General features: G+C 52.5%; 1 protein-coding gene across 1 annotated transcript in view; it reads right to left on the bottom strand.

The window, feature by feature from the left end:
* MYOM2 (myomesin 2) overlaps positions 1 to 13,097 on the bottom strand; it is a 73,316-nt gene that overhangs the window by 42,572 nt on the left and 17,647 nt on the right. Inside the window, exons 9-13 of the mRNA XM_032869814.1 lie at positions 11,623 to 11,787; positions 9,700 to 9,861; positions 7,314 to 7,455; positions 5,185 to 5,384; positions 4,487 to 4,540 (exon numbers count right to left, since the gene is read on the bottom strand). Of these exons, the coding sequence (XP_032725705.1) occupies positions 4,487 to 4,540; positions 5,185 to 5,384; positions 7,314 to 7,455; positions 9,700 to 9,861; positions 11,623 to 11,787 (723 nt within the window). The remainder of the gene's footprint in view (positions 1 to 4,486; positions 4,541 to 5,184; positions 5,385 to 7,313; positions 7,456 to 9,699; positions 9,862 to 11,622; positions 11,788 to 13,097) is intronic.

Genomic DNA, 13,097 nt, shown 5'->3' with positions numbered 1-13,097 from the left:
AACAGGGCATTTGACCAGGACTGGAGCTCTTGCTGAGCTGGGAATCTGTGCAGACACAGAAGGTTCAAGTGGTCTGTGTTCTGCATTACAGAGCCTTGTGGAATGAGATTATCCTTCCTCTAACGGCCTCTCCAGTTACGGTTACGCTCCTCATACGCCCTCACAGTGTTGAAACCGTGGTCAGCCTCCAGAGCACATGGTTTCTCCCTCCCTAGGTGGATCTGTGCCACGTTCCCAAGCACAGTAACCTACACCTATACGTTTGAAATTCTGGAGTGACAGCAATCAGCCCTTTGCAAATAACTAGGAGGGAACATTTGCAAGCAGAGATGTCTGCTCTACCTGTCTCGTGACGCACATCGTGTTTTAATATGACTTAAGGGGTCAGGGGCGTCACGTTTGGAGAGGAGAGCTTTTCCTACGAGGTGGAGGTTTTCCAGACCCACAGTCCCTGTCATTGCAGTACAAACTATTACGAGCTTCCAATTAGATTAGCACATGATTAAAAAGGTTTGAACGTCCCTAGGACATCTCAGCCCTTCTCAATATCCAATTGCTCCCTGAGGACTGTGCCGCGGGCACAGCACTGAACAAGCCCATGGAGACAACACAAACAAGCCTGGTTTTATTTCCCAGGAGTCCCGTTATAGAGCGTAACCCGTTTCACAGGTCCCACAGGCACGGAAACACAGCGTGGCCTAATCTAGGAGCATTCTGGCAAGCGGGTCAGGTTTCAAACAAGGAGTCAGACTGCCTCCAGGGAAATGTCAGTGAGGGCTTGGTGGGGCGGGGCCTCCGGACACCCAACAGGCCTGCACTGGACCCAAGTGCTGTGTCCACACCTACAGAGATGCAAGAGAGAAGAGGCAGGAAATTGTCCTAGGATGATGCATGGTGAGTCCCCAGAGCTGAATCCGATTTCCTTCCAAGGTGCTGGAGGGCGTGAGAAGCAGACCCAGGGACCCAAGGGAAGCTAGGCGGGTAGTAAGGGCAGTGAGAACAGGCACCTGAGCGCAGAGCTGCCTTCCAGATCTGAGCAATTTGCTGTTTCCAGACCCAGCCCGGATTCCAGGCCTAGAGCAAGAGAATAAGAAGCCTTTCATTTGCACTGAGGAAGGAGGAAGAGTCAGCTTTTGTCAGCAGGGAGCCCCTGGTTGGATTCAGGGACTCGAGGCCTGGAGCCTGTCAGGATTGCCCTGGGCCACGCAGCTGCAGGAGGCCTGGAGACGCACAGATGACCCCAACCACGGACAGAAGAGGCGAGGGCTCGGAGGGCCCCAGGGGGCAAGGAGAGGCCAGGGACACAAGCTGATCTCTGCTACCAACCCCCCAACAGCTGAGAGGAGAACGCGGACAGACAAGCAAATGAAAGCAAACGAAGGTGCCCTGTGGGGGACAGTCGGGTAAGTGTCCAATCGTTGGTTTTGGTTCAGGTCCTAATCTCAGGGTCATGAGATTGAGCCCCAGGTCGGGCTCTGTGCTTGGCCTGGCATCTGCTCAAGATTCTCTCCTTCCTCTGCCCCTCCCCTCATGCATATAAATAAATCCGAAGGAAGGAGGAAGAAGAAGAAGAAGGAAGGAAGGAGAGAAGGAGAGAGGGAGGGAAGAAGGAAGGAAGGAAGGAGCAAAGGAAGGAAGGAAGGAAGGAAAAAAGAAAGCCACCATGAGAGGCAACTCCAAATATGTCACCTGGGAGATATTCCCCATGGACCAGGTGCCTCTGAGTGACAGGTGCTGCCCAAGACTCTGCTTCGGGAGTCTCTGGACCTCTCTGGACCCCTCTGGACCCCGCTCTCACAAGCCACATCCATATGGGGTGAAGATGGAGCTCAGAAAGGCTCAAGCTTTCCCTGGGATCCCTGGGCTGTGGAGTGGCAGGACAGGGGCCCAGGCCTCCATCCCCCAATTGCAGATCCTGCCTTTCGTCCTACCCGCCCAAAGACTCCACAGCCGGCTGCCAGGAGATTTTTCTCTGAGTCTCAAAAACATAAACTGTCTTGGGAATTTTCAGACTGGTTGACAGAGCTCAGGAGAAAGCACATGTGTCATGGGCACCGCACCGTCCGGAGTGCACTCTACCTTCTACACAGCTGCCACTGCCAGCCCCACAGCCCCGGACACCTGGACGTGGGACTAGCAGAGGGAAACTGGGCTGGCCGAGCGCGGCAGAAGCCTGCTCTGGCCAGCCCCACAGCAGGGTGTGCATTTCTCAAGGGACCAACGCAAGAACGGCTGCGAGAGTCAGATGATATTCAGAGAAGAGCCCTGACAGTAATTAAAACCTTTGAGGAGGACACAAAGATTAAACTGATTGGAAAAAATGAGCAAAAATAAGTAAATAAAATAGCAGAGGGGTGATTTTTTTTTTCTAGCCAACAAAGGAGTGTTCCTTTTCCTTAAAATAAACAGCATTTATCCGTCCTTTTCTAGCACAAAAAGAAGCAGACGGGCCTCCACGAAGAAAAAAGACGAGTGATGGGAAGAAATTCCTAACAACATGTACTTGAACACAGAAATGGGTTGCTTGAAAGCATCAGGAAATCCCTTTTCTCTAAGGACTTTTTTTTTTTTTAATTAGAGAAAGCTTTTGTTGTTTAAAGTGAATAAAGTAAACTCATGAACTTCGCAGACCCTAAAGCAGGTCACGGAGCTTACCCTAGTTCGCAGGTCTGCACCAGATGGTGGGGACCACCCCTTTGCGGCATGCAGAGCCTTCCCAGAGAGCAGGAGCGCCGGGAGGCTCAGTGTCCCAGCCAGACAGCCTTCCAGCTGAGGGTCCTTGCCTCTGCCTCGAATGACCAGCTACAGGCTGAGCCCCAGGAACATTACCCACAAATGAACAGGATGCAGCCAAGTTCAAGAAGGAATCAAACAAAATGAAGGTACAGGCCCCAGGCAACCAGAAAAGCTGCCTTCTCACAGAAAAGAAATGTAAGAAGAAAGATGGCAAATGGTATCAGTGAGTCTATTCTGGCTGGAAAGAAGATCCACTGTGTCTGGGAAACCAAACTTCCATTCTCTTGATCAGACAGCTAAGTGTGTTACGATGCATTAGTTCTGGCTTTGGCACTTCGTAGCTGGGATTTACCCGCAGCGCATCCCTGTCTCTACATGGAGAGAGAGCTCTGTTCCCCAGAAGGACACGGTTCCCACTGGGGGGCTCAATTACACTGTTTCATGCTCCCACCTTTACATAATGCAGATTTTGCCTCCTCCTGGAAGGTAGTTTTGTTTGAATGTCTACACACCCATGTAGGAGACCTGGGGTGTTTCCCTCCACCCTGATCCCATTGGCCTGCTGGAGGTGACTAAGACAACTTCCCTTCCTGCTCTCATGTCAAAAATGCACATTTATGCAGGTGGGTCTGCACAGGAACATGGCTTCCTCTGCAAGCAGGAGCCAGATTTTACACTTTCCAATAGCTACACTTCAATCCTTTATTTAGAAGTCATAGGAAGTCAACCTTTCCTGGATTATTTTTCTTTTGTGGCTTATTTACTGGGCACCTTCCCCAATTTCTGAGTATGCCTGGAAGTGGAGGTCTTAACTAAGACTTTAATTGTCACTGAGGAGTGTCCCTCTGGGAATTATGTGTTCTTCTAGAGATACTAGAGAAAAGCCATTATAGGTGCAGAAGATCCAATGTCTGGAGACCGTCTGGGGGCAAACATGAAAATCAACCAATGAACTCCTAGGTCTGTAACTCTTTGGGGAAAGAGCATTGGGACCGCAGCAGTTTTATTTTTTTATTTACAAATATATATATATATATATATATATATATATATATTAGGATTGCAGCAATTTTTTAAAAGAGAGCTTCAAAGTGCATCTCCTGAGGCACTAGCTCCAAATTCATGTTTCTTCATTTGTAACTTGTTTGTTGTCCTCTACGAACTCTAATTATAAGTCTGCTTAAAATCTCTGGATTTCTGATTAATAATGCCAGGTTCCCCTCCTTAATAAATCGATCCTCCTAGCTATCTCTGAAAGGAATATCAAAAAGAGTGTTCAGAAAATCCAATATAAGTGAGGGAAATGTGAATTTCAGGCCAGGGATACTGACAGGGAGAATACCATCCATTTCAACTAAAATACTAAGGATAAAAATTTTTGTTTAAAAAGAAAAACTGAAATAGTCCTCTAGTCATGGAGTCTGAGAGATAGGGCCCAGCCTCAGCCAGTGACAAAGACTCGGGTTCAGTTTGATATTCTCTGCACAGCCCCAAGAGGACCCAGGACCGACATGGAAGCCATGAAACCACCCGGGAGGACCCTGGATCCCATCCTTGCCCTCCACCCACCTCGTTCCTGTCTTCTAACTTCTACAGGCCACACGCTTGCAGACTTGACCTACGGCTGCAGTGCTGACACGCAGCTCTAACCAGCCCCTGGGTGCTGGCTGTCCATCGCTCTGGTCTCTGGCCACCATCCTGACTCCCTAGGGTACGGTCAGTGGGGCCCCAGTGCTCAAGGGCCACTCACCTTCGAGGTCATCCTGGTAGATGACGATTTCTTTATCCCCCTCCAAATGGACCGCTGCAGAGAGAAAAGTAGATGCTGAATTTGGCGTCCAAAGGTTTCATCAAGAAAGCCCCAGTTTCCCTAACTCGGCACGAGATCCAAATCCGCCCGGCGTTATGATCACGACACACTCGCAACTCGGAGGGAATCAGATGTTATTTGGAAAGTCTTCATACTAGTGCTTCTCAGACCTTTGTACTGGGTTTAAAAGACCACGTGGGCAAGGGAAATGTAGGGGCTCACTTCACACCATATTTAAGGGTCTAAGCTCTTTTGGGCATCTGTGTCACATGAAATTGCCATTCAGAAATAAAGTGGCTTGGTTTCAAAGCCTTCCGAGTCTTATCAAATGTGTTGAAATTATATCATCGATGGACCAAGAAAATGCTAATTCTCAACCAGTCTGACTGGATCTCAGTGAAGAGCATTGGGAAGGCGGTGTGGTTGGTGTCGGACAATATGCCGGCCTGGCCACACCCTCTCCTAAAGAGACACCGGCGGACATACGGACACTGTAAAATGTCACTGCGCCATGCTCAGTTCTCGAAGACATTCTTAAAACTCGTACACAGCTGAGCATAGAAAAGAAAGAACAAATCCCATAAAAATGGCCTCAAGATTCCAAGACACCTCTGGGGCTTAAAATCTGCACAACCTACCTTGTAACCTCTTGAGGTCAATAGGGTCAAGGGCAGCCACGGCCTCGGACGCTCTGGAAGGCCTGCTGATGCCCGCGCTGTTGACTGCCCTCACGCGGAAAATGTACGACCTTCCTTCAAAGAGTCCGGTCACGGGGTATTTGCAGATTTTCACAGGGGCGTCATTGCACTGAACCCAATTGTCAGTTCCCACTTCACATCTTGAAATAAAAACGAGGGGAGAACCACAAATACATCAGTTGAATAAATACACATGGGTCTGTGTGTACATGACACACATATTCCATGTATATAAACAGCTCTAACCAGAAATCACATGACATTGTAGAAGTCAAAGCATTACAGCACTAGATTTACCTAAGCAGCCGTACGAGCAATCTTCAAAAGACAGAGCCATTTAGGATATGTAAAGTATATCTATTTACTTATGTAGAAGCCTTATAATTTGTAGCCTGAAGACCCATTCCAGCCTTCAACCACATTTAGGCAAAATCTCCTCCAAAAGTCACGTGGGATGCATCCTCGACAGTCCTTTTTCCAACTTACACAGCAGAATCAGCAGTGCTCTACGCTCCCCCTGCAGGCCTGATGCCAGTGCACGGAATGAAACGGCCCTCACCGCCGGGCCCCCACACGCGCCCCGTTGTATGAGAGCCTGGGGAGTGAAATCTGTCCAGAATGCAGGCTCAGTCTGTCCCAGTGCCGATGAGATGTGTCCTTCCAGCATCTCACATGTGGAATTCAGAAGTCTTTTGAAAACATTAAGTCCTGACCAGACCCGTGGAAATGCAGAGAGTAGCTTCTTGCATTTTTCACAGGCTGAGAAATTACAGCACCAAAACCCCACGTCAAATCCCCAGGAGAACACAGCAAGGTCAGAAAAGTCATCTTTTGGAGCTATTCCAAGCCAGGGCTGTACATTTGCTTTAGAGAGAACCAAATCTCTTTCTCCTAATGATCCAGAATTTTAATGCAAGTTCTGTGACCCATAGGTGCTAACCTGTTACAGCCAGAACACGGTCCAAACTGAGTCTGGCAGGGGAGCCCCTCAGCTAACCCCCAAGCTGGCTGCTACACGGTCCTCCGACCAGAAGGTTCTGTTTGCTTCGTCCCTGTTAATGACGGAGGGAGGGGCGTGGGTCCCTACCTAAGAAGGGCCATGAAATTGTTTTTGCCAAATGGCTGAAAAAATGTTCAAATGTCACAGGAAAACAGCAAATCGCTCTATTTTGTTATTCTTGGTTTTAATTCAAGGTAAACCCTACCCAATGCACTCCACAAATCTGACCTTAGCATTTCCAAATACTATCCCAACGGGGAATGTTTTACCCAAACAAGTAGCTCTGTTGGTGTGGAAAAGGGAACTTAACCAACCAAAAAGCAACCAGACTTGAATGGCTTTTCTGAAATAAACATCTTATTTTACTGTGTGTTATACATATAACATCTTAAATTCCTCCCCAGAATGATTGTGTTACTTCTGAATTCATTGTTTTTTACTGTAATTTCTCTTGGCAATTGAAGTGTGTAATTGGGGCATAAACCGCGTGTCCAATAAACTCACCTGCTCTGCTTGGTTTCCTTCCCAGCCCCTGAGCACCACACCCAGTAAAGGAACGTGAAAAGACCCATGAATTTAATGATGTCCACAGTTAAGTGATTAGCTCCAAAGTAAATTCCAATGTTTTAGACTTTGAAATATCAGTATTTTTTTTTTCTTGGAAGCAAGAAGAAAACCCAGTTTAATGAGGACCTGGGTACGAATGGGCCGGCGACCTTCCCAGCTACATTTCTGTGCCCGTTTTCTCCTCCTCTAGAGGGAGAAGCAGGACTGAACTCTTCAGAGAACCCAGAACTGGGGCTTCGTGTGTCTAGAAAAGTTGGGGGGTGGATTCAATACAGGGTGTTGAACAGACAAATAATTATAACACACAGAAATCTACTTACCCTAACCCCACCGTGTTCCAACAGCTCAGTCACGTGCTAAGTAACCAGAGGGAAGGCCCCGATCCCACCAAATTCCCCATGACAAGAACAGTGTCATGAACTTGAGCTTAGAGGACTCTCCAAGGACGTCGTCTGGGCCAACCTTAGCTTCCGCTTCAGGAGCGTCCCCAGCAGGCACTCACCGATCAATGAAATAGCCAATGACAGGGCTCTCGGTGGTGGTGTTGGGTGGCTTCCAAGTCACGATGACGTAATCGCGGTTTGCGTCGTGGCACTGCAGGTCCATGGGCGCGCCCGGAGCCCCAGTGACCAGCGGGTCAGCGTCTGCAGGGGCGGGAGGGGAGGAAAGGCACATGGTCTGGGTGCCGGAAAGCCTGTTGCCCACTTCTTTAAACTCGGACTTGCATCTCCCCGATTCGAGTCCACTCGACCTGCTCCTTGCGTCTCAATGACTTGACTATTTTTTGACTATGATGGCTTGGTGACAAGAAATATAAACCTGTTTATGAGTTCTCAAAGTCAAAAACATTCTATCGTCTAGAAAATACTGAAGTCCATGATTTTTCATAATTGATTCTGAAATGGAAGGTCACCTTCTCTGGAGGGCAGGTTGTCACATAATGTCACATCAAAAACTGACCAAAGAAATGAAGCTGAGAAGGTGGCCTTTCCAACACTTGGGAACTATTACCTTAGATGCTTCTATCTTTCCAAGTCCTCACAGGATGGAGGACTTAAGCTTTTTCTTTTCTGCAAACAGTGAACAAACGTTGGGTCCGTACAGCACTCTCAGGCTTGTCGGTGAGCACGCCTCGGGTGCATCTGGTTTTCAGACGTTCTTACAGGGGCCCCAAAGGCCAGCAGTGCTGGTCCCAAAGGGCACACACACCGTTAACTTCTTATCTGCAGTCTGTACTGCCTGGGTGGCCGTGAACACTGTGTACTGTCTTCGATTTTCCTCAACGTATTAAAAACTAAGGATTCCTTGACGTTGAGCCAAACATTTTCTTTTGCTTTCAGAATCCTCCGAAAGTAATCAGGCCAGTGAAACTCCCTCATACATGCATTATTTTCTTCCTGCTGCGGGTGCTGAATAAGTGAGGCGAGCTCAGCTATGTGGTACTTACTGCCTTTTTATGGGGTGAAACATCTTGCCAGAAGGCAAGCACAGAAAATGGAAGGTGCACTTTAATGCCAGCCCAATAAAAATGGTAAGACTTTGTGGAAGGGTCTAAAACCCCAGCCCAGCAAGTTTATATTGTCTCGGCGGGTGGTGGGGAGGGCGAGTGGATTTGTTTTCTATGTATTCCTTTTTTTTTTTTTTAATTATAGTATCCCCTGATGATACAGCCCCTCCTTCATGCTCTGATCCGACAGTTGTGGTTTGGAAACAGTAATATGCTGGTGGAGCTGTTCCAGGCCCACGGAACCTGGAGCCGGCGGGAGGGAAACAGCAAGCAAGGGAGGGCAAGGCCAGGCAGGCCGTCAGAATGCCTGAGGCCAGCCACAGGCTCAGGACAGCTGAGCCCGCCAACTGGAACCAAGTGTTCTGGGATCCTCAGGGTGGCTCAGCTGGCCCTGGAGAGGAGGGTCCTGAAGCCAGAGACGGCAGGGGGCCTGGGAGTAGAGGCAGGGCAGAGTTCCAGCAGGGGCCCAGAAGGGCCCGGGGGCTGGGAATGTGCACGAGAAGCCTCCAGCTTCAGGCCCAGACAGCTGGCCCCCAGCTGCCCCACCCTGGAGAAGTCCCCTCTGAGACCCACGTCTGCACTGGAGACAGAGAATCACAGCACCGGCTTATAAGGTCAGTGTCAGAGCTTGAGGTTATGCACACACATGCGAGGAGGCGTTTCTGCATGTGCACAGACACGCACGTGCGGAGATACATCCCCGGGCACTGTGCACGCAGGATAGACGTGATTTCATCCAGGTGGCGGGTCCCCATGTCCGTTCACCACCGCGAGGGTGTGACGTGTGCGTGTGCCCGCCTGCTCTGTCAGGACTCTGTTCTCCTTCCCATAACGTGGGGGTCCTGCGGCCCCCGGGGAAGGCAGGAGGCGCAAACGGGTGCACACGGACTCTGGACGCGAAGCTCCAAGCGGGGGCTGGTCGGCCTGGTGCCACGAACGCTCGCCCACCAAGGTGGGGGGTGCTGGTGACAGCAGTCCTAGCTCAGGGCCTCGCCTCACAAGCGAGCTGGGGCATGAGCCCCCCCACCAGTGTTCCTTGCTCAGGACCCCTCTTCCTTCTTGAAATCTCTTGAGAATTAGCAACACAGGCGTGTTCAGGCTTAGAAGTCGTTCTATACATTCTACCAACTCATCAACAGAGACGCAGAAGTTAGGATCCTGACCTGTTCCCAGCTATAGCTTCCTCATGTCATGGACGGACAGTCAGTCGTGGACGGACAGTCAGACATGCCCAAGACGAGAGCCCCGATGTCCCCATCAGGAGGTGTGCAAGGAGCACAGTGAACCGCCCCCCACACACACCTGCTCCGCCCTTGTCAGGGGTCCCGTCCTCCCGCGCCCGCGCCCTCGCCATGCCGCCTGCACACCCACGGCCACACACCTCGGACAAACATGAAGGCACTGTGCTCGCTGATGCCCCCTCTGGACACAATCCTCAGGGTGTACAGGCCCTCGTCGTCCTTGTTCAGGTGGCTGAAGGACAGGGAGGCCTGGCCTTCTCCGAAGAACATCTTGGTCCACTTGGACTCCTTCAGCAGCACATCTGCAGAGTGGCCATGCGGGACGGCTTCAGAAACCGTCCAGGAAATCGGACTGTAGGTGCGCAGAGGGGCCTGGTGCGGGGGGCGGGGTTTCGAGCCTCACGCGGAGCGGGGAAGCGGCAGCCTCCCAACCGTCTGAGAGCCACGTTTCACACGAGAGCACACACAACGGCCAATGGCAAGGGAAGGGGCATCTGCGGGATGGGACCATGGTCAGCGTCGGAAGGACAGAGACAGCATGTCTCTGCCTGAGGGGATGGCGGTGGCCGGGGCCAGCTCCCTGCCCTGGCACACCCCGCAGTGTCTCACCAAGTGCACCACCATGGTTTTGTGGAGGTGACACCTCCTGTGCCCAGGGCTGGCTCAGTGACGGCCCTCCACGCTGTGCCTCACAGCGACCTGTAGCAGCACTAAACCGTCCAGCCGAAAGCCAGGACAGAGCCGGCCGCTGCAGAGGAGGCCGGGCCCGGGCAAGAAACAGCAACGTGGGAAAGCAAGGAGCAGCAGACGAAAGGAGGAGTGACCCCTGGCCTCCCCGATGTCAGGCAGACACAACCACACGGCTGCATCCCTGCTTGGACGGGACAGAGGGACGCTGCCCCCTCCGGCCTGCAGGAGCACAGCCACTCGCACGAGCAGGAACATGGGCCAAAACCCTTCAGCGAGCGCGTTGTCTGGGCGCCCAACGCACACTCCGAGAATGGGCCCCGAGGTAGCGAACGGGCACGCGACAGTGACTTCATACAAGAATTGTTCCTAATGGGAAAAAATAGACCAACTCCAACACCGAGCCCTGGGGCAAATGCAGACCACCGTGGAATGGGGCACGGGGCCCTCCAGCCGACCGTGGCACAGGATACCCCCTGTCCTGGGGACATGGATGTGGGGTCTTATTTTGTGAAGGACAAGTCCAAGGGCAGGCAGAGGGTAAATTAGATCTCCTCTGTCACCACCGAGTCTTGGCCCCTCGCTGGGCCCCACAGGGTCGGCACACATGGTCAGTACCATGCCTTTGGCAAAGCGTCACACCCTGTTCTGGGACACTTCTCACACTTTCTCAGACAGGGCTTTGCAATTCTGTTTTCCCCCAGCTCGATTATAAATACCGTCTGGGCAGGCTGGCGTGGGCTTCTTTGTAATACTTTGCATGGTGTTAGGTCCCAAGTAAGTATAAGCAGGACAGTCTCGCTGGCCCCACAGAAAGCCAGAGTCCTTCAGGAGCCCCTGCCCACAGGAGACGCAGTAAAATGCCCTTGCGCCGCGCACACGCACAGGGCGAGGAGGACGGCCCCGAAGAGGGGTGCAGACTGAGGAGGAAGGGGAGTCTGCCCTATCCCCAACTGGGGGAGCCCCCACAGGCCCCGGGGAGCTGCCCCAACCCTGTCCCACAGACCCAGTGGAAGAGAAACCTCACACTCAGGACAGAGCCCAGGACTCCACGGCCTCTAGTAACTGTGAGCACTTGTCCCAGCCAAGGAAAAACGGGCGGATACAGACACCGCACTTGTCCTGTTTAATCACAGGAAGACCCTTCTTGTGAAGCTATAGAGAAAACTCCTGGGACTCATCTAAACGTGGGCATCCCTGCTAACCTGTCCACATCCCCAGGGTGGAGGTCAAGGTGCTCTGCTGGCCGTGCTGCTTGCGGTCATCCCCGTGGTGGGCGCCACCGCCAAACCACCCCTCGAGCTTACCCATCGTCCTCAGCCGGGTGACAGGAGCTCAACGTCCCCCTGGGGCGGCGGTCCCTGCCTCGTACTCACCGTCCCTGTACCACTCGGCGCGCGGCTGCACCCTCTTCAGCTCCGGGGTCACCAGCAGTGTGCACTTGAGAGTGACCGTCTCACCTTCCCTCCTGAAGGTGACCCCAAACTTCTCCAGAAACTGGACGTCAAAGTGCATGTACGGAATCACGGACGAAGGGGGCACTGGACAGATGAGGGGACACGGTTACAGCGGGGGGCAGGCCGGCACCCACAGGGCAGGTGTACTTCCCCAGGACCTCACGCACCCGCACCCCCGAGAGAGCATGTTCCCCAGATTCACACGTCAAAGCCCTCAGCCCCAGCAGGAAGGTATTAGGAGGCGGGGGCTTTGGAAGGTGATGAGGTTTCGCACAATGTCCTGACCATGGGCTCCGCGAGGAGACCCGGGCTCCCTTCTCCGTGTGCGGCTGCAGAGGCGAGAAGGTGCCTCCCACACACCCGGAGGAGGGCCTCCCCCACTCGGCCGGCGCCCTGGGCTCTGACTCCTCCCCAGCAGCGAGTAGTAGATGCCGAGCCCCTCCCGAGGAGTGAGAAGACCGGCACGGAGATGCGGCCCATCCTCCAGGCACAGGGCGGTCACATGGACTCCGAGCCCCGTGGTGAGACCAAAGGGCTGAAATCCTCATCAGCCCCAACCTGTGGGTCTTCCGGAAGGTCCCCTCGAGCCCGAGGCACAGGGTTCTGGGCTTCAGAACCCTCTGTGCTGTGTTCATCATCACAACGCCCTCTACTCTGCACAGAAAATGGACCAACTATATCCAGAGGCAGCAAATTAAATCTCAAAACATAACATTTAGCTGGGGGCGGGGGGTACATTTCAGAAGAAAATGCACAGTAAATTTTCAAAACAAACAAAGATAGATAATTTAGAAACATGTGCGTGCAGGGGAGATGTTTCTAAAGAGCTGGGAGTTTCCAGAGGATGGTTCCGCCGTGGGAGGGCGTGGGGGAAGGGCGGGAGGGAGGGAGGGGAGTTCCGTCACCTCCGGAGGCCCTGAGCTCCTACCAGGGGTCACCAAAGTACGATGCCAAATGACCTTCAATTTTTAAAAAGCAATTGGAAAAAAATGGCAAACTATTCGCCTGCGTTGACTACCCGAGCATCTATTAGGTCACGATCTGTACAGTTCAGTCCAGTGTGAATACCGCCAAGTTTTTCTTTAGACGGAATTGTCACCAAGGAGAGACCGGGGACGGCATCTGGGCTGGCTGCCAGCATCATTGGCTCATCAGGCATCCCCCCACGGGCTCGCCATCGTCCGTGCATTCCCAGGGCCACCGACACACATTCTCGGGCCGCCCTGCCTCCCCCCATGTGGCCCCGCCCCTGTCCTGCTCGCCCATCCGTGGTCTTGCACGACTCCTGATTGTGGGGCACACGAGAATCCAGTATGACCGATGCAGAGATGACCCAAAGCCAACGACACACAGGTGTGCACGGCTGCCAGAAAGGCTTTCCCCTGGAGCACGGT

This window comes from Lontra canadensis, unplaced genomic scaffold (assembly GCF_010015895.1).
Source record: "Lontra canadensis isolate GAN:19392208 unplaced genomic scaffold, GSC_riverotter_1.0 scaffold39, whole genome shotgun sequence".
Classification (NCBI taxonomy): Eukaryota; Metazoa; Chordata; class Mammalia; order Carnivora; family Mustelidae; genus Lontra; species Lontra canadensis.
Note: the sequence above shows the minus strand (reverse complement) of the source record. Positions and strands in the feature narration are given on the sequence as shown.